Source organism: Lissotriton vulgaris, chromosome 12 (genome assembly GCF_964263255.1).
Source record: "Lissotriton vulgaris chromosome 12, aLisVul1.2, whole genome shotgun sequence".
NCBI classification, from domain to species: Eukaryota; Metazoa; Chordata; class Amphibia; order Caudata; family Salamandridae; genus Lissotriton; species Lissotriton vulgaris.
Genome location: NC_141700.1, coordinates 526343540 through 526364608, shown reverse-complemented (window position 1 = coordinate 526364608; position 21069 = coordinate 526343540). Strand labels below are relative to the sequence as shown.

The following is a 21069-nucleotide window of genomic DNA, read 5'->3' as shown; positions in this document are numbered from 1 at the left end:
GGAGCCTCTCTTCCTCTCTTGAGGGATGCGGAGGCGGAAAAAAGGTGGGCAAGGTGATGGATTGCCCGATGTGAAAGGCCGTGACTACCTTGGGTAGGAAAGAGGGCCTTGTCCGCAACACAACCTTGTCCGGATGGACTGAAAGGAAAGGAGGTGTACAGGATAGAGCCTGGAGCTCACTCACTCTTCTGGCAGAGCTGATGGCTAGCAGGAAGGCTGTCTTCAACGTAAGAAGGCGGAGAGGACAGTTGTGAAGTGGCTCAAAGGGAGCGCACATCAGAAAGTTAAGAAGCAGGTTCAAGTCCCACTGAGGCATCACAAAGGGAACAGGAGGGAACGTATGTGTGATCCCTTTCAAGAATCGATTAACAATAGGGGACTTGAACAAAGAAGGTTGATCAGGCAGCCTCAAAAAGGTTGAAAGAGCAGAAAGGTAGCCCTTGATAGTGCCCAGAGCAGAGCCTTGCGGGGCAAGAGAAAGAAGGAAGAGAAGGAAGAGAAGAACTTCAGAGAGAGGGGCGGAAAGGGGATTCGCAGTCTTTGCTGTGCACCATGCCACAAATTTGTTCCACCGGCAGGCGTATACCGACTTAGTGGAGGGACGCCTAGCTGCCAGAATAACAGTACAAACTTCAGGAGGCAAGTCAAATGGCCTCAACTGCCGCCGCTCAATCTCCAAGCATGGAGGTGGAGACTGGACAGGTTCGGGTGGAGGACCGTCCCCTGCTGCTGCGACAGAAGGTCCTCCTGAAGAGGCAGACCGATCGGGGGACCGACTGACATATTGAGTAGCTCGGGATACCAGAACCTTCGAGCCCAGTCCGGAGCCACAAGGATGACTTGGGCCCGGTCGCGCCTGATCTTCTTCAGCACCCTGGGCAGAAGTGGTATAGGCGGAACGGCGTATAACAGACTTCAACTCCACTCGCGACGAAATGCGTCGCCGAGCGAGTGCCGCCTTGGAAATTCCAACGCGCAGAACTGATGACATTGCGCGTTCTCTTCGGTGGCGAATAGATCTAACCAAGGCTCTCCCCACTGCAGAAAGATGCCTTGCGCCACGTCCGAGTTCAGACTCTATTCGTGATCCATCGAGCACCGTCGGCTGAGTTCGTCCACCCTGGTGTTTAGAGAACCAGCCAGGTGGTGAACCACCAGGGTCACGCCCTGATGTTCCAGCCACTGCCAGAGCCGCAGAGCCTCTTGACAGAGGGTCCAGGACCCCACATCGCCCTGTTTGTTGCAGTACCACATGGCGGTGGTGTTGTCCGTAAACACCTGCACTGCACTCCCTCGGACAGAGGGGAGGAATGCCTTCAGTGCCAGGCGAATCGCCCGCAGCTCCAGAAGGTTGATATGGAGCTGGGACTCCGCCGGAGACCAGAGGCATCTGATCTTCGCCTCTCCCATGTGGCCACCCCAGCCCTGGAGGGACGCGTCCGTCACAACCACGTGCTCCGGTTGGGGAAGGGATCTGCCGTTAACCCAATCGCGGTCCGTGAGCCACCACTGCAGCTGTCTCGCAGTGCCCTCCGAGATCAGGACATGGTCGGACAGGTTGCCCTGATGCTGGGCCCATTGAAACTTCAGGTCCCACTGTAGAGCCCGGATCCGCCACCGGGCTTGATGCACCAGAAGGATGCAGGAAGCCATCAGCCCCAGGAGCCGCAGTGTCAACCTGACCGAAACCCGGGATAAAGGCTGAAAGATCGGAATCAGAGCCTGAATATCCCGGACTCGCTGCTCGGGAGGATAAACCCGAAACTGAGCCGAGTCCAGAACAGCTATGATGAAGAGGAGCTTTTGGGAGGGGCACAGGTGTGATTTCGGCACATTGATGGAAAACCCCAGCAGGTGCACGAGATCCGCCGTAATCTGGAGGTGATTGACGACTGTTTGGGGCGAGCACGCCTTCAACAACCAGTCGTCGAGGTAGGGGAAGACTGAAAACCCTAACCTGCGCAGATGAGCTGCGACCACCGCCATCACTTTCGTGAACACCCGTAGGGCGCTGGTAAGGCCAAAGGGGAGCGCGGTGAACTGAAAGTGCTCGAGGCCTACCGTGAACTGCAGGTAACGCCGGTGGGCCGGCAGGATGGGGATGTGAAAGTAGGCGTCCTGCAAGTCCAATGCCACCATCCAGTCTGGCGGGTCTAGGGCAGCCAAGACCTGAGCCAAAGTCAACATCTTGAACTTCTACTTCCGGAGGAAGGCGTTGACGTTCCGTAGGTCCAAGATAGGGCGTAGGCCCCCTTTGCCCTCCTTGGGCACCAGAAAGTAGTGGGAGTAGCAACCACACCCTACTTCTGGCCCAGGAACGCGCTCGATGGCCCCCTTGGCCAAGAGGGCCGTAACCTCCTCCTGCAGAAGTCGCAAGTGGTCCCCCGACACGCGGTGGTACTGCGGTGGCATGGCTGGAGGGGTCGCCTCGAAGGGGAGGGAGTAGCCCCTTCGGACGATTTGCAGCACCCACCTGTCCGATGTGACTGTGCGCCAGTGGAAGAGGTGAAGGCGGACCCTGCCCCCCACTGGCGTCACATGGGCCTGAAAGCTCTGACTAGGAGGGCTTTGAGGCGGATGCTGCGGGGGTGGATGTGGACTGGCCTCGCCGTTCTCCCCGGGCACCGCCACGGCGGTTACATCGTCCGCCACAGTGCTGGATGTTAGTCTGCGGCCCGTGGCTGGCAGGACGTTTGGGGGGGCGCCCCTTTAGGCAGCAGTTTGCTGGCGCGGGCCGACTGGCCCAAGGACTTGGCCGTAGCCCTGGAGTCCTTAAAGTGCTCAAGCGCACGGTCTGCTAGTCGCCAAAGAGGAGACGGCCATCAAACAGCATGTCCATAAGGGTGTTTTGAACATCAGCCGAAAAGTTGGCTGACCTCAGCCAGGCGTGGCAACAAATCACCATTGTCGTTGCCATCGCTCTGCCTAGCGAGTCCGTTGTATCCAGCCTACACCGGATAGAATACCGTGCCGCATCTCGACCCTCCGCAAGGGCTTGGGAGAGTTTAGTCCGGGCCTCCTCCGGACATTGTGCAGCACGTCCGCGACCGTGTCCCACAGAGTGGATTAACGGGCCAAGAGGCACGCAGTGTTAACTGACGGCAACCCCAAACTCAGTGAGGAGAACATATTCTTACCATACTGTTCGTACCTCTTGGATTCCCGATTGGGGGGAGGCGTCGGGAATGCGGTCTGGGAGTTAGAGGCCTGTATGACCAGGCTCTCGGGAGTGGGGTGGGTGGACACGAAGCAAGAGTCTCCCGGAGCCGGGCGGTGGCGTCTGGCCACGTGCCTCTTCGACTTCTTGTGCCTCTTACCTGAGGACTTGGAGCCCGAGGAGTGGTGTCGACTCCCGGAACTGTGATGACTCCGGCCCGCGACCAGTCCCTCGACCTCCTTCCGGACCGGGACCTCGAACGGCGCGGGCCGACTGCCGGAGCTCGAGGTGCTTGTGGGACCGCTCCCGCCTAGCCTTCGACGTCAAGGCCCGGCAGTCGGGGCACGACTTGTCATCGTGGTCGGGCCCCAGGCAATGTAGACACCGGCGATGGGGGTCGGTAACCGACATCAGTCGGCTGCAGTCGACGCATGCTTGAACCCGGGCATCCCTACCGGCACTGTCTGAGTCGTTCTACGTCGAAGAAAAATCAAAAATGATCGAAGTGGAAGCCTCAGGATGAAGTACTCCGGTCAGGAGATTAATCCTGACCTGGCCTGAGGGCAGTTCTAGTCCAAGGACCGCAGCAGCCCTTTTGACCACCCTAGCATAGGGTGCCCCCCTCCTCCGTAGCCACTGTTGATTGAGAAAGTGTGCCTGTGTCTGGAGAATTGTCCAGTCCGCTGGCTTCATCAAGTTTCCCTTACCACTCTAGCGGCTCTGTGGAGTCTTCCTGGTTTTCCAGAAGGTCCATAGACCCGTCCCAGTCCTCTCCCAAGCCCAACATTTCCTCAAAGAGTTAAGGCGACAACATAGAATCCCTGGGTTCAATCGGCGCCAGAATTGGCATCAAGCAATGTAAATAAGGCTCAGTGTCGTCAAGGATGAGGCTGCCACCGCCGGTTGGCTCCGGTGGCACCGCAGGTACTTACTTCAGGTCCCACGCTGGAGGTTGCCTTGGCACAACCAGTCGACCAAGATCAGATCCATGTGGCACCACCGGTGCCGTGCCAGGAGCAGACTAGGTTGAACCCGATGGAGACCCTTCAGACTCTGTGGGGCCCGAGGGCTCACCACCGGTGTCAGCCCGCTCAAATATGCAGCACATTGCCTCGTAAAATTGTTTTGTTTGAGCAGGGGTTGCTCCTGCTCTCGGAAAGGGAGGGAGACGCTTAGTCGAACCAGGCTTCACAGAACCGTACCTAGAGCATTGGCGCTCCTTACCTCCCTTGTCGATGGACGACAGCCAAAAAGTCCTCTTGGACGACTTCTAATGCCTCTTCTCCAAATGTCCCGAAGACCTTGAGTAGGTGTAAGAGGACTTCGGGCTCCCGCAACCTCATCTTCTTCGATCAGGACCAGGACCTCCGCGGAGTCTCGCTCACCACCCCCTTTTGTACCGGGGATCAGTTACTGACATCATGCGGTGGCAAAAACCGCATGTGAGAAGGTGGCCTGATATGCAGTGCTCACTATTCTAGTGAACACTATGTATCAGTCCAGCAACCCTTATTGATGATTGGTTGTAAGTCAACCTTATAGACCAGCTATCCTAGTAGCGTGGATACGAGCAGTCTAAGGCTAAAGACTCGAGAGGGCGTGTTAAGCCAGCTGTTTACCACACATATACCCCTTGAATACCAAGTGAAAGGACACCACACAAGTGTTATGAAAATAAACAGTTATTTATTTAAAGATCACAACAGCCCTGTACTCTTTATGAGGACAGGGTACTAAGCACAAACCAAAACTCTTACAAAAATACTTAAGTTAGCACAGTATATACAAATGCCCGAGGGGCACGGAAAACCATATACTCTGAAAGTGGAATGCGAAATTCCTAGCAGGTAAGTACAGTACTAATAGCTTTTGGAATCGCTAGGACTTGACTAGGGAATCGTTAGATTACTTCTAGGAGGCCTAGGGGACTCGGGTGCAGTGTGTGCACTCTCACGCGAGATGCGGGACAAAAGTCTATGGTAGCTAGGAATTAGAAAGTTAGTGTTCTCGGGCGAACCCGACCTGGTAGGGAGAAAACGAAAGTAGATTCTGACCCTTGGATAGTGAGGCTATGCTGGGGCACCGAAATGCCGAAGTTACCTAGCCCAGGGGCTGCAGCTGCATAGGTCTGAAAAGACGTCGGGAATCCTCGTAGACGGACCAGGAGCCGGAAGAAAAGATGCTGGCCGGTGACCAGTGAAGAAAGTTCAGTTGGATCCAAGCCTGGATCTCGAAGATAGATGACACCTGAAAGCAGAGGGGACCAAGTTCGAGACTACTAGCCAGTAGTCAGTGGGCACCAGGAGGGCACCGGATGGTAGCCACCTCGACAAGGTGAGTGGGTGACGCTGTAGCTCGAAGATCTCGCGGACCAGGAGGCGTTGTCGGCGACCAGGATGGAGGATCGAGCTGTCCCACGAAGTTGGAAGCTGTCGGCGTCGCTGGACCCAGGATTGGGCAACAAAGCCTTGGCAAATTCAAGCCCACGCGGTGGACCTAAAATGGCGTCTGAAGTGGACCAGGAGGGTCCAGGGTGCCTCTCTTGAACAAGGAAGCAAGGGCCAGCCTGGAGCAACCAGACCAGCAGAAGAGATGTCGTCGGGCGTCGTTCAGAGGGCCACAAGCCAGCCGGCTAGTAGCCAAACAACGCGGTGCACAGCAAACAGCAGAAGGGCCCCACGCAGATCGTGGAGATGCAGGGGGGCTGACCTTGGGTGCTGGAGCTGCGCAGGGTCGGGGCTTCTCGGACCCCAAAGCACTCACCAGTGGAGGACACGGTGGGCTTGCAATAAAGATGTCGTGCAGTCTTGGCGATCGTCGGTCCCTTGAGGTCTCGTCGCACTCACGGTTCTCAGCTTGGCTGTAGAGGTGAGTAGAGGTCAGAGGTGCCAGGGAAGCCGGGTCTCGTCGAGCTGGGTCGTCGGATTCGTGATGAAGGACTTGCAGCAGACCGCAGTGTTCTTTAGGATGGTGCCCGCTTGATGCAGGGTGATTACTCCTTAGCCACAAGGGAGAATCTTGAAGAAGAAATCGTGAAGTCCTTTCGAAGAAAGTGGTATCTTGATTCCAAAGATGATCTAATTTGAACAGGGGGCCCGCTCCCATCTTTATACTAAAAAAGGGGGCTGACCCGGTGACTAGGTCCTGCCTATGGGTGGGACTAGGTGGGGGGTGGTTACACCCCTCAGCCATGCTAGACTTCCCCAGGCCAGGGGCTGGTGTGCCCCTGGAACTGGTTCAGACCGGCCTATGCGTAGTGAGCACCGGGGTGCCACTCAGCAGTCACCTTCCTGTAAAGCCCTGCCTACCCAGGATACACAAAACCATGTCTGGGACGGTGCTAGCACCGCCCCTGACAGGAAACCCTTTGTCCAGGCTCCCCTCGCTGGAAGGACTCCCAGCTGCAGGGGGTCAGACTCGTGTCTGTGGTGGCAGCATCCATTTTGTGGAGCTGAGGCTTCAGTTAACTTTAACCGGGGTTCACAGTTACATACATGTCGTGTCCCTCTAGAAGGGTGGAATGCTAACCCCGTCGCCAGAATTGGCGAGGGGTTAGTATTCCAATTCGTATGACACCTTACTCGACATGTTTTGATAAAGCAATACCAAAGTTAGCATTTAACCGCGAGGATTATAATGCACTTAAGAGTATATGGTATGCGTTATCATGGAACAGCTATTAGGACTTGATTCCGCAAGCTGCAGACAGGCTCAGCTCATGCCAGAGCACCATCTCACACGATTCCAAGCACTCTGCCTTCAGGATTGTCAAGGCCTGCCATAGGAGTGACTGATAGGAATCTGTGTGTCCACTTTAGGGTTAGGTATAGGTATACTACACCTACAGCAAAGGGTGATTACACGACTTTGCCCCAGCTGTCATGCAGCCAGTTGTGTCAAATTTAAGAGGCCAGCCAGGGGTGGCATAATACATGCTGCAGCCCCTGGCAGCCCTGGGTACACCCATGCCCTGAGTTACAGGGTCTGATAGGGTGGCCCAGTACCAATTGGAAATGTACCTAGGGTACATGGAATCCATTTTAAAGAGAGAGCAGTAGGCCTGGGGTCCTGATTGGCAGGGTCCCAGGTCGACTATGTCCAAAACCAGCTAAAACACAGGGCAAAAAGTTGGGGGCAACCATAGTCAGGAGGTACCTTCCTACACCGCACAGCTTGAAACCTGTCTTCCTCGAAGACATTACTCTCACAGTAAATGGATTTTTTTTCCAGAATTCAACAAAAGTCGAGAAAAAACCTGTCAAAAAGTGACAGAGGAGTAGTTCTTTCTGGATAGGCGCCCAACTGGTGTGGAAAAAAAAGAACGGACGTCCACGCACCTGGGTGGTGCCTATATAGGCACAGCGTCATTTCCGACGCCATCGCGTGGAGCCGAATGGAGGACGCCTGGTAAATTCAAAGGTAAGGAATCTGCAGGTAGAAGATGCTATCACATCAAGCAATGACAAGTGCAGTTACCTTACAGGTACTAGGGTCATGATTTGAATGGTGGTGGCACAGTAGCTAAAAGGTCTAGGTAATCCAGTGAACACTAAATATTGCTACATTTTACTAGTAATCAAGCCGTCAGGGGTGTTTTTTGGTTCTTTTGTAACCATTGCAGCCAAAGTAACAGCCTAAAGCAATCTGGAACAAAAGGTGTAACCTATTGGACTTTTCTATCTACCTAGAATTTATGTTACATTCAGCGCATTTATATGGCACACATTAACAGTTTTTGTATGGTCCTAAATTCGTCTGAATCTGAACATACTAACTCCTTGACATGGGCATTCTCCATTCTAGAACATTAGCACATCAGCCGTTGTAAACACTATATAAATACTTATAACTTACCATATGGCATTTAATACCGAGCATTGGAAAAAGCCAATGGGTCTCGCCTATGTGAGATTTATTGGTTTTGCCATTTCTTTTTTGCCGTATTATACAGCAGCGCAGCATTACTGAATTTTTTTTAAAAAGCGGAAAATGCTCGCTGTCACCGTTTTTTACACTGCTTTCAGCCATTTGATACATAGCTAAAGAAATTAGTAAAGCCAATAAATCTCAAATAGATCAGATCTGTCCTTACATATAATATAATGCATCCTGCCTTGGGGCTGTAAGGCCTGCTGTAAGGGGGACTTACATATGGTATATGCAATGGCATGTAACACAACCTGTGGGCCAAGGCATGTTTTCGGAACGGCTTGCACCATTTGACACACCCCCAATATCAGTCTGCATGCAGTTTGAGTGTGGGTAACTTTGGGTGGCATAATACATTCACCCATGCCCTGGGGATCAGGGGTATCATTTTCCAGGGTCCTTCAAGGGTAATAAAGACCTTGCAAATTGGGTTACAATTAACATTTGTATCGTTTTAGGGAAAGAGCATTGGCACTAGGGTCTTTTGTCACCATGATATAATAAAATTCTTTTTTCATCACAAAGGCAAAGATGTCACTAAACTAAAAGTGCTTAGAGGAGTTCAAAACTCACCTTATAGAGAATCTGCATGGGCTTGGTGAGTTCAACATTCCTTAAAAAAGGGGCCAAGTACTTGAAGAGGTCAATCAACAGTTGGGCATACATTGGCCAACCCTGTTAGAAAAGTGGAGAACATGTTACAGTACAGACTTTCCCGCAACTCTGAATGAAAATCTTGATCAATAACAGATTTTAGATATGCAATGCAGAAACCAAGGAATTCTATTTTCCAAACTGTTTTATTTACAAGTAAAGAATTGACAAGTTACTTACAGTCAGTAACGTCTTACCTGGTAGAGACTATAAGCACAGATTCCATGCCTTTGAATTTACCCACGCTTCAGACTGAATCCAGTAGATTTTTTGTGAGTAGTGTGAGAAGGTGGCCTGATATGCAGTGGTCACTATTCTAGTGCCCACTATGTATCAGTCCAGCAACCCTTATTGATGATTGGTTGTAAGTCAACCTTATAGACCAGCTATCCTAGTAGCATGGATACGAGCAGTCTAAGGCTAAAGACTCGAGAGGGCGTGTTAAGCCAGCTGTTTACCACACATATATCCCTTGAATACCCAGTGAAAGGACACCACACAAGTGTTATGAAAATAAACAGTTATTTATTAAAGATCACAACAGCCCTGTACTCTTTATGAGGACAGGGTACTAAGCACAAACCAAAACTCTTACAAAAATACTTAAGTTAGCACAGTATATACAAATGCCCGAGGGGCACGGAAAACCATATACTCTGAAAGTGGAATGCGAAATTCCTAGCAGGTAAGTACAGTATTAATAGCTTTTGGAATCGCTAGGACTTGACTAGGGAATCGTTAGATTATGTCTAGGAGGCCTAGGGGACTCGGGTGCAGTGTGTGCACTCTCACGCGAGATGCGGGACAAAAGTCTATGGTAGCTAGGAATTAGAAAGTTAGTGTTCTCGGGCGAACCCGACCTGGTAGGGAGAAAACGAAAGTAGATTCTGACCCTTGGATAGTGAGGCTATGCTGGGGCACCGAAATGCCGAAGTTACCTAGCCCAGGGGCTGCAGCTGCATAGGTCTGAAAAGACGTCGGGAATCCTCGTAGACGGACCAGGAGCCGGAAGAAAAGATGCTGGCCGGTGACCAGTGAAGAAAGTTCAGTCGGATCCAAGCCTGGATCTTGAAGATAGATGACACCTGAAAGCAGAGGGGACCAAGTTCGAGACTACTAGCCAGTAGTCAGTGGGCACCAGGAGGGCACCGGATGGTAGCCACCTCGACTAGGTGAGTGGGTGACGCTTGACTCGAAGATCTCACGGACCAGGAGGCGTTGTCGGCGACCAGGATGGAGGATCGAGCTGTCCCACGAAGATAGAAGCTGTCGGCGTCGCTGGACCCAGGATTGGGCAACAAAGCCTTGGCAAATTCAAGCCCACGCGGTGGACCTAAAATGGCGTCTGGAGTGGACCAGGAGGGTCCGGGGTGCCTCTCTTGAACAAGGAAGCAAGGGCCAGCCTGGAGCAACCAGACCAGCAGAAGAGTTGTCGTCGGGCGTCGTTCAGAAGGCCACAAGCCAGCCGGCTAGTAGCCAAACAACGCGGTGCACAGCAAACAGCAGAAGGGCCCCACGCCGATCGTGGAGATGCAGGGAGGCTGATCTTGGGTGCTGGAGCTGCGCAGGGTTGGGGCTTCTCGGACCCCAAAGCACTCACCAGTGGAAGACTCGGTGGGCTTGCAATAAAGATGTCGTGCAGTCTTGGCGATCGTCGGTCCCTCGAGGTCTCGTCGCACTCACGGTTCTCAGCTTTGCTGTAGAGGTGAGTAGAGGTCAGAGGTGCCAGGGAAGCCGGGTCTCGTCGTGCTGGGTCGTCGGATTCGTGATGAAGGACTTGCAGCAGACCGCAGTGTTCTTTAGGATGGTGCCTGCGGATGCAGGGTGACTACTCCTTAGCCACAAGGGAGAATCTTGAAGAAGAAATCGTGAAGTCCTTTCGAAGAAAGTGGTATCTTGATTCCAAAGATGATCTAATTTTAACAGGGGGCCCGCTCCCATCTTTATACTAAAAAAGGGGGCTGACCCGGTGACTAGGTCCTGCCTATGGGTGGGACTAGGTGGGGGGTGGTTACACCCCTCAGCCATGCCGGACTTCCCCAGGCCAGGGGCTGGTGTGCCCCTGGAACTGGTTCAGACCGGCCTATGCGTAGTGAGCACCGGGGTGCCACTCAGCAGTCACCTTCCTGTAAAGCCCTGCCTACCCAGGATACACAAAACCATGTCTGGGACGGTGCTAGCACCGCCCCTGACAGGAAACCCTTTGTCCAGGCTCCCCTCGCTGGAAGGACTCCCAGCTGCAGGGGGTCAGACTCGTGTCTGTGGTGGCAGCATCCATTTTGTGGAGCTGAGGCTTCAGTTAACTTTAACCGGGGTTCACAGTTACATACATGTCGTGTCCCTCTAGAAGGGTGGAATGCTAACCCCGTCGCCAGAATTGGCGAGGGGTTAGTATTCCAATTCGTATGACACCTTACTCGACATGTTTTGATAAAGCAATACCAAAGTTAGCATTTAACCGCGAGGATTATAATGCACTTAAGAGTATATGGTATGCGATATCATGGCACAGCTATTAGGACTTGGTTCCGCAAGCTGCAGACAGGCTCAGCTCATGCCAGAGCACCATCTCACACGATTCCAAGCACTCTGCCTTCAGGATTGTCAAGGCCTGCCATAGGAGTGACTGATAGGAATCTGTGTGTCCATTTTAGGGTTAGGTATAGGCATACTACACCTACAGCAAAGGGTGATTACACGACTTTGCCCCAGCTGTCATGCAGCCAGTTGTGTCAAATTTAGGAGGCCAGCCAGGGGTGGCACAATACGTGCTGCAGCCCCTGGCAGCCCTGGGTACACCTATGCCCTGAGTTACAGGGTCTGATAAGGGGGCCCAGTACCAATTGGAAATGTACCTAGGGTACATGGAATCCATTTTAAAGAGAGAGCAGTAGGCCTGGGGTCCTGATTGGCAGGGTCCCAGGTCGACTAGGTCCAAAACCAGCTAAAACACAGGGCAAAAAGTTGGGGGCAACCATAGTCAGGATGTACCTTCCTACACAACCCCCCCCCAAACGTAAGGAGATAAGGCTATCCTTGTCCAGGTAAGCCTCTATTACCTAAGTGGCCATATAAGGAAGTACCAGCTCTGGCTTGGTTTCCCCCTGTGTCATGGTCCACTAGGCAACCCCTCACCCTAAGGGTATCTGAGGGTCTCCACCATAGGGAATCTCTGTCTCTGGTGTGTCTTGGGAAAGAAGAAGGCTGATGCTGGGATGGAGTACTGAAGTGAGGCTCCTCTACCTTTGGGCTCAACTTCCTCCAATCACCATCCATCATATGTGCCTGTCTTTCTTTAGCTGAGATGCACTGAGCTCTCAGGGTCAGCCTCTGGCTACCTAAAGCTGGAGGCTGAGTCCCTCTGTTTGGCTTACTGGAGGGACAGGTCAGGTCTGGGGTTTTTAGGCCCCATGTTTGGCTGTGCCCAACAGTGTCCAGCTGTGGGAGTTCCCTAACTACTTTTAAGGGGGATCCCTCAGGAGTCTGTTCTATTTTCACTTGGCTAGGTTTACCAGCTTCAGTGATCCTAATCTGCTGATTAGGGGGTTCTTTTGGACAGGGGGCCCTTTGGGGTCCACCACTGGCCTCCCTGGTCTCTTCAGCCCTGGGCTGACTGAGGCAGGGTAGAGAGGTGCAGGTTACCTGCTCCAGACTGGGTCCCACCTGGGAAGGGTCCACTGACATCAGGGGCTCTGCCAGGCTAGGCCTGACTACCTCTGGAGCAGTTCCTTCAACAGGGGTAGAGTCAGTTCCCTGAGGAGGCTGGCTCTCACCTAGTGTCTGGGAGGGGGAAGACTCTTCTTCCTCCTCAATGCTCTCTGTTTGAGTGGAGTGATCCATTGTTTCAGGCTTCACAACCTCACTATCTGTCTGAGTAGAGGCTGAGACCATTTCAACCTTGCCAACCTTTTCAGGAGGGCACTCAGTTTGTGTTTGGGCTGTGACTGTCACAGCCCTCCTATCCTGTTCTGGAAAGTCTGTCTGAGCCTGGGCAGTGGCTACCACTGCCCTTCCAACCTTTTCAGGGAGGACTGGTGCTTGGACTGGGGCTGTAGCTATTACTGCCCCACTAACCTGTCTGGATAGGCCTATCATTCTGGAATGAGTTTCTTGTTCCACCTCAGCCCATGCTGAGAGTTCCAGGTCATTCCCCAGTAAGCAATCTACAGGTAGGTTATCTGTCACTGCCACTCTCATGGGCCCTGTGACATTACCCCAGCTGAGCTTGACTACTGCCATGGGATGCCTTCTCTTCATTCCATGAATGTCTGTCACCTGATAAGTAAAACCAGGGGTCAGTTGAGCAGAGGGGACCAGATGGTCACTCACCATGGTGAGGCTGGCCCCTGTGTCTCTGAATGCCTCAACTTTCTGACCATTCACTAAAACTTCTTGTCTATACTTGCCCAAAATGTGGGGTCCAGTAGTGAAGTTGGCAAACCCCATGCCAGTCTCACAGACAAGAGTGTGGTCAGGGAACCTGGCTAAGCCATAGTCCTCCTGATTGCCCAAAGTAATGCCCACCACATTCTTGGGGGCACTCCCACCACCTGGGGGATTACCACTAGTGGTAACAGGAGGTTTAGGAGTATTACCTGGGGGTACATTTCCCTTATTACCATTTTTAGGGCAACTGGCATCACTTTTGTAATGGCCCACCTGTTTACAGGTATGGCAATAAGGTTTCTTTTGTTCAGAAGGAGTGTTCTGGGACCCACCACCCTTGTTGGAGTTTTGGGGCCCTTGGGAAGTCTTCTCTGTGGATTTATCCCCACCCTTCTCTTGAGGCTTGGTTGATTCCTTTTTCTGGTCACCACCCTGGTTTTTAGGCCTAACCCTGGTTCTGACCCATTTGTCTGCCCTCTTACCCAATTCCTGTGGAGAGGTCAACTCAGAGTCTACCAGGTGCTGATGTAATAGCTGGTTCTGACAATTATTTAAGATTTGCTCCCTCATAATTAGATTATACAATCCTTTAAAATCAGTAACCTTACTACCCAGTAGCCAGCCTTCAAAAGCCTTAGTGGCACAATCAACAAAGTCAGTCCAATCTTGAGACTGAGTTTTCTGGGTGTCTCTGAACAGCATCCTGTATTGTTCAGTGGTTAAACCAAACCCATCAACCAGTACATTCTTCAAGACTTGGTAATTGTTAGCATCCTCCACCCTTGTGGTGAGGAGCTTATCTCTACCTTTACCATCAAAGGAGAGCCACAAGATAGCTGCCCACTTACTTTGGGGAACACCCTGCACAGTGCAGGCTCTCTCCAAAGCAGTAATCCATTTGTGGATGTCATCCCCTTCTTTAAAGGGGGGCACTATCTTATTCAGGTGCTTTGTATCAAAACTCCTTTCCCTATTGCTAGGTTTATTGCTGCCACCAGTGGGAACTAGCCCACATAATTCTTGCTCTCTAGCAAGGGCAAGTCTCTCTTTGGCCAGGGCAAGTTCTTCCCTTTCAATCCTCAGTTTGACTGCCCTTTCTTCAGCTTCATACACTCTCCTCTTAGGGGAAGACATTCCTCTGTGAGAAGAGTTGGGAGAGCCATTGGTTCGAAAGGATCTGCTAGAGCCTCTTGATAGAGACCTAACTCGTCCATTCCCAATGTTAAGCTGACCTGAGAGTGGGCCCAGGAGTTCCCCAGTACCAAGCTCATGTCTGCTTAAGTTGGACCTGCTTAGTCTGCTGACTTCTACCTGTCCCTTATCTGCCTCATCCCCTGATAACTCATCCTCATCCTCAGCAACATCTGCCTCAAGGAGGGGATGGATATCAAAGGGACCCTGTAAGGAGGGCAAACTTCCATCTGGATTAGAAGGGTCTGGGTTACCAGCCCTACTGGCATCATAAGCCTCTAAGAGACCAATCAGAAAGGAAGTGGTGGGGTTAGACCCCTGTTTTAGTTTCCTGAGAGTACACACTTGTCTCATCTCATGGAAGCTAAGAGCAGTATATTTTGAAGGGATGACCTGTGGAGGGTCAACTGACACAAGGGGAGACTCAGTGTTTCCTCCTGTGACCGACATACTGCTTCTAGTGTGGTGTAAGTGATGCACCTACCTACACTATGTGTTACCTACTGGTCCCTTGCTAGAGTTGTAGCCAAGGTGTGCTAAGCCTTGAGGAGCTACAACAGCTGGTTCAGTAGAACTCAGAGTATTCTAAGCTTTAGTTATATGTACCTAACAGTACTTATGTGATCTTTCAGCAAGATATTCTTAGGATACGTGTGGTAAAACAACAGCAAGCTCAAATCCCAACCGCTGCTCACCAATGTGAGAAGGTGGCCTGATATGCAGTGGTCACTATTCTAGTGCCCACTATGTATCAGTCCAGCAACCCTTATTGATGATTGGTTGTAAGTCAACCTTATAGACCAGCTATCCTAGTAGCATGGATACGAGCAGTCTAAGGCTAAAGACTCGAGAGGGCGTGTTAAGCCAGCTGTTTACCACACATATATCCCTTGAATACCCAGTGAAAGGACACCACACAAGTGTTATGAAAATAAACAGTTATTTATTAAAGATCACAACAGCCCTGTACTCTTTATGAGGACAGGGTACTAAGCACAAACCAAAACTCTTACAAAAATACTTAAGTTAGCACAGTATATACAAATGCCCGAGGGGCACGGAAAACCATATACTCTGAAAGTGGAATGCGAAATTCCTAGCAGGTAAGTACAGTATTAATAGCTTTTGGAATCGCTAGGACTTGACTAGGGAATCGTTAGATTATGTCTAGGAGGCCTAGGGGACTCGGGTGCAGTGTGTGCACTCTCACGCGAGATGCGGGACAAAAGTCTATGGTAGCTAGGAATTAGAAAGTTAGTGTTCTCGGGCGAACCCGACCTGGTAGGGAGAAAACGAAAGTAGATTCTGACCCTTGGATAGTGAGGCTATGCTGGGGCACCGAAATGCCGAAGTTACCTAGCCCAGGGGCTGCAGCTGCATAGGTCTGAAAAGACGTCGGGAATCCTCGTAGACGGACCAGGAGCCGGAAGAAAAGATGCTGGCCGGTGACCAGTGAAGAAAGTTCAGTCGGATCCAAGCCTGGATCTTGAAGATAGATGACACCTGAAAGCAGAGGGGACCAAGTTCGAGACTACTAGCCAGTAGTCAGTGGGCACCAGGAGGGCACCGGATGGTAGCCACCTCGACTAGGTGAGTGGGTGACGCTTGACTCGAAGATCTCACGGACCAGGAGGCGTTGTCGGCGACCAGGATGGAGGATCGAGCTGTCCCACGAAGATAGAAGCTGTCGGCGTCGCTGGACCCAGGATTGGGCAACAAAGCCTTGGCAAATTCAAGCCCACGCGGTGGACCTAAAATGGCGTCTGGAGTGGACCAGGAGGGTCCGGGGTGCCTCTCTTGAACAAGGAAGCAAGGGCCAGCCTGGAGCAACCAGACCAGCAGAAGAGTTGTCGTCGGGCGTCGTTCAGAAGGCCACAAGCCAGCCGGCTAGTAGCCAAACAACGCGGTGCACAGCAAACAGCAGAAGGGCCCCACGCCGATCGTGGAGATGCAGGGAGGCTGATCTTGGGTGCTGGAGCTGCGCAGGGTTGGGGCTTCTCGGACCCCAAAGCACTCACCAGTGGAAGACTCGGTGGGCTTGCAATAAAGATGTCGTGCAGTCTTGGCGATCGTCGGTCCCTCGAGGTCTCGTCGCACTCACGGTTCTCAGCTTTGCTGTAGAGGTGAGTAGAGGTCAGAGGTGCCAGGGAAGCCGGGTCTCGTCGTGCTGGGTCGTCGGATTCGTGATGAAGGACTTGCAGCAGACCGCAGTGTTCTTTAGGATGGTGCCTGCGGATGCAGGGTGACTACTCCTTAGCCACAAGGGAGAATCTTGAAGAAGAAATCGTGAAGTCCTTTCGAAGAAAGTGGTATCTTGATTCCAAAGATGATCTAATTTTAACAGGGGGCCCGCTCCCATCTTTATACTAAAAAAGGGGGCTGACCCGGTGACTAGGTCCTGCCTATGGGTGGGACTAGGTGGGGGGTGGTTACACCCCTCAGCCATGCCGGACTTCCCCAGGCCAGGGGCTGGTGTGCCCCTGGAACTGGTTCAGACCGGCCTATGCGTAGTGAGCACCGGGGTGCCACTCAGCAGTCACCTTCCTGTAAAGCCCTGCCTACCCAGGATACACAAAACCATGTCTGGGACGGTGCTAGCACCGCCCCTGACAGGAAACCCTTTGTCCAGGCTCCCCTCGCTGGAAGGACTCCCAGCTGCAGGGGGTCAGACTCGTGTCTGTGGTGGCAGCATCCATTTTGTGGAGCTGAGGCTTCAGTTAACTTTAACCGGGGTTCACAGTTACATACATGTCGTGTCCCTCTAGAAGGGTGGAATGCTAACCCCGTCGCCAGAATTGGCGAGGGGTTAGTATTCCAATTCGTATGACACCTTACTCGACATGTTTTGATAAAGCAATACCAAAGTTAGCATTTAACCGCGAGGATTATAATGCACTTAAGAGTATATGGTATGCGATATCATGGCACAGCTATTAGGACTTGGTTCCGCAAGCTGCAGACAGGCTCAGCTCATGCCAGAGCACCATCTCACACGATTCCAAGCACTCTGCCTTCAGGATTGTCAAGGCCTGCCATAGGAGTGACTGATAGGAATCTGTGTGTCCATTTTAGGGTTAGGTATAGGCATACTACACCTACAGCAAAGGGTGATTACACGACTTTGCCCCAGCTGTCATGCAGCCAGTTGTGTCAAATTTAGGAGGCCAGCCAGGGGTGGCACAATACGTGCTGCAGCCCCTGGCAGCCCTGGGTACACCTATGCCCTGAGTTACAGGGTCTGATAAGGGGGCCCAGTACCAATTGGAAATGTACCTAGGGTACATGGAATCCATTTTAAAGAGAGAGCAGTAGGCCTGGGGTCCTGATTGGCAGGGTCCCAGGTCGACTAGGTCCAAAACCAGCTAAAACACAGGGCAAAAAGTTGGGGGCAACCATAGTCAGGATGTACCTTCCTACAAGTAGTATACCTGCCCACCGGTAGGCGACGTCGGCAGGCGTTTTCCGCACCGGAAATGACATAGGCCTCACCTATATAGGAGCTACCTCGTGCACTGTGAGTTACTTTTCACTAATTTCCATGCCAGTAGCGCAGAGCCATGAAGAGCACAGAACTGGTGTGTTCAAACTTCATTTTTAATTTTTTTTTTATTTATTTATCATTTTGACAAGAAATAAAAGAAACCATAGTACAGCCTGGAGGTGTGAATACATTCCATTTGCAGATGATACAAGAATCAATTAGTGCATTACAGGTACATAAATCAAGCAATAACATCATCAGCAGTACAAAACGGCAGTTGGGATCGAGTCTACACAGCCATAGCTTCATAAATAAATAGCATAATATCATTATTCGCTAAATAGGGCACTCCCAATGTGGGTAATGTAACGCACATGTAGCACTGTAACCATCACGTAATTAGACACCATCCGTCCGCATATATGCAGTGTAAGGTCCCCAGATGTCTCGCAGCCGAGACGCTGACGGCAACCCCTCAGAACAACAGGAAAGTTGGTCACGGCAATATGCCAGGTCCTGCAGCCATTGCTTCAAAGTAGGTACCCGCCGCCCTCCCCAGCACAGGGCTACCCTAGGCGAACTGCAAGGATAGCACCACCAATTTGCGCACTCCCGCTGGTATTTTGGACACTATTCTTAACAGACATACCTTGGGATCACACCCAATCTGAACGCCCGTCATAGCAGACAGTACCTCAGACACTCCCATCCAAAATGCAAATATTCTAGAGCAAACCCATGCCAGATGCACGAAATCAGCACCCTCCGATCCACAACGTACACAACAATCCGAGTCTCTCAGTCCGTATTTATGTAACTGTGCAGGGGTGTAGTACATATGGTGGAGATATTTATAATGTAGAAGTTTAAAATTGCCCTTGACAGCAAACTCCCCCAGTCATTTTACAGCTTTCCTCCCACTCTTCGTCCGTTAATGGCTGTGACAGCTGTCATCCCATTTACCCCTGGAGCATGACCCTGTAGCGCGCCTTCATCCAACTGCGAAGCATGATACAATCGGGAGACCAGCTTCGTTCTATTATTGGCTGTATAAAGAAGTTGTAAAGCCTCCAAAGCAATCGGCTCCGTAGGAAAGGTTGGATAAAGGCTACGCAACGCAGCCCGGAACCTAGCATAAATGAATGTGGCCATTGCTGTACTTTCCCCTTTCTCTAAAAAGCCCTGAAGTGTGATAAATGTCCCATTGACGAAGGCATCACCCATAACCTCCAACCGGGCAGTGTGCAATATCTGGAGTGCCCCGGTTTCGCTCGTCACAGATATATCGGCATGATGCAGCAAGGGCATTGCAGGAGCGTACAATGGTAGCCGCCCGCTCTCTTCCCCAACTCAGTCCACGCTCTCGCTGTACATTGTACCGTATCCACTTTTCCATTTATCATACACTGTGTGTGTTTTTACAATCATGGCTTTAAGGGGCAACAGGTGGACCGCACCAGTCTCGACCGCCACATGCGGCGTGAATGGCGGCGCAGACTGCCAGTATGAAGCAAAACGTGCTTGCGCACATAAATAATATAATTGCATGTCCGGGATCGAGAACCCTCACAGTTCATATGGCTTTGTCAGCGTGTCCCATCCTATGCGAGGTTTCTTATCTCCCCCCCCCCCCCCCGCAGGCGTGATTAGCAATGAACGAAGTGTGGTGAAAAAATTGCCCTTCAGGGTAATCGGGATGTTAACAAATAAATATAAAAACTTAGGCAGCACCACCATCTTGATCAGTTTGACCCTGTCCGCAAAAGACAAGGGTAAACGTGTCCACCGAGACACCTGGTCTTCAAGTTTGGACACAGCCACCCGGCAGTTAGCCCTAATAACTTCCTGTGGATCTCAATGCACCCAGACGCCAAGGTATCGGACAGGTTCTGTTGCCCACTCCAAAGGGAAATTCAGCTCAAACGTTACAGTACTGCGTGTGAGCGGCAGTATTATCGATTTAGGCCAGTTGATGGCTAAGCCCGAGAACCATTCAAAGCGCATATATTTCCGAATTACCCCCTCCAAATATTGTTCCGGCTCTCTGACGTATAAAACCATGTTATCAGCATACATTGATACTGCCAACGGTCGTTGAAAAAAATCGAAGCGCCGAATTGGCATGCCTCTGCCACAGTATACACAGTAACGGCTGTAGCTCAAGAGCAAATAGCAAGTGGGAAGGAGCGGGTACCCCTGTCTAGTACCCCGCTTGATGGGAAAGGCCTCTGAGACATGTCCATTAACCCACACCTGAGCTATCGGGTCCATATAGAGTAGCCTTATCCAGACAGTAAAAAAGAAGGGCACCCCCATTCGGTGGAGCACTGCAAACATGTATTTCCATGCGATCGAATCGAATGCTTTGGCGGCGTCCAATAGGACTTCCGCCGCCGATAGTTCTGGCGTGAGCAAGTGGAGAACAGCGAATAGTGCTCTCAGATTGTGGGCCGTGGAACGTGTGGGAATGAACCCGGATAGGTCCAGAAGAACCATAACATTAAGCAACAGACGCAATTGCGTCGCCAGAACCGTGGCAAGGATTTTGACATCAGTGTTCATAAGTGATAGCGGTCGGTATGACTCGCACTTGTCCGGTGGCTTGCCTGGTTTTGGCAGTGCAACTATCAAAGCCTCTCTAAGCGTGGCGGGTAGCCGCCGCTGCTCAAACGCCTCTGCATACATGGCCGTGAGGTGAGGCAATAACAGGTCAGTATATTCTTTGTAAAATTCAGAGGGAAGACAGTCAGTGCCCGCATCCTTCCCATTTGGCAGAGCAGCGATGGCATCTTTATTCTCAGTCTCCGTCAGTTGGAGAATTAAAAAATCATGCTGCCCCTTTGATAGCCATACCAAGGCCACATCATCTAGATATTGCGATATCTCTTCCTCACTGGCCGTTTTCTTATGCCCATACATTGCTTTGTAGAATTGGACAAATTGTTCCAATATATCAGTAGTGTCCGTCACGGACCTATCGCCCTCCGTGAGTTCCTGCACTCTGCAGTACTTAGCCCAGGGCTCTGTGATCCTTTCAGCCAGTCCACGCCCCGGTCGGCCCCCCTCACCATAGTATCGGGCCTTGCGTCGTCTCGCCATATGCCTCACCTCCTGCTCAGCCAACTCATTACATTTGTCCACTTTCAGCCGTATAGTGGTCAGGAGGGACGCAGCCGGCGCCTGCTCATACTGACGCTCCAAACCAGCCAGATCACGCTCCAGCCTATCCATAGAGTCTCTAAATGACTTAAGCACCCCTGCCTGCAGGCCT

General features: G+C 51.6%; 1 protein-coding gene across 11 annotated transcripts in view; it reads right to left on the bottom strand.

Moving 5' to 3' along the window:
* CNOT1 (CCR4-NOT transcription complex subunit 1) overlaps positions 1-21069 on the bottom strand; it is a 1684613-nt gene that overhangs the window by 229087 nt on the left and 1434457 nt on the right. For all 11 annotated transcript variants that reach the window (XM_086945302.1, XM_086945307.1, XM_086945301.1 and 8 more), the window contains one exon: positions 8660-8761. In XM_086945302.1, the coding sequence (XP_086801428.1) occupies positions 8660-8761 (102 nt within the window). The remainder of the gene's footprint in view (positions 1-8659; positions 8762-21069) is intronic.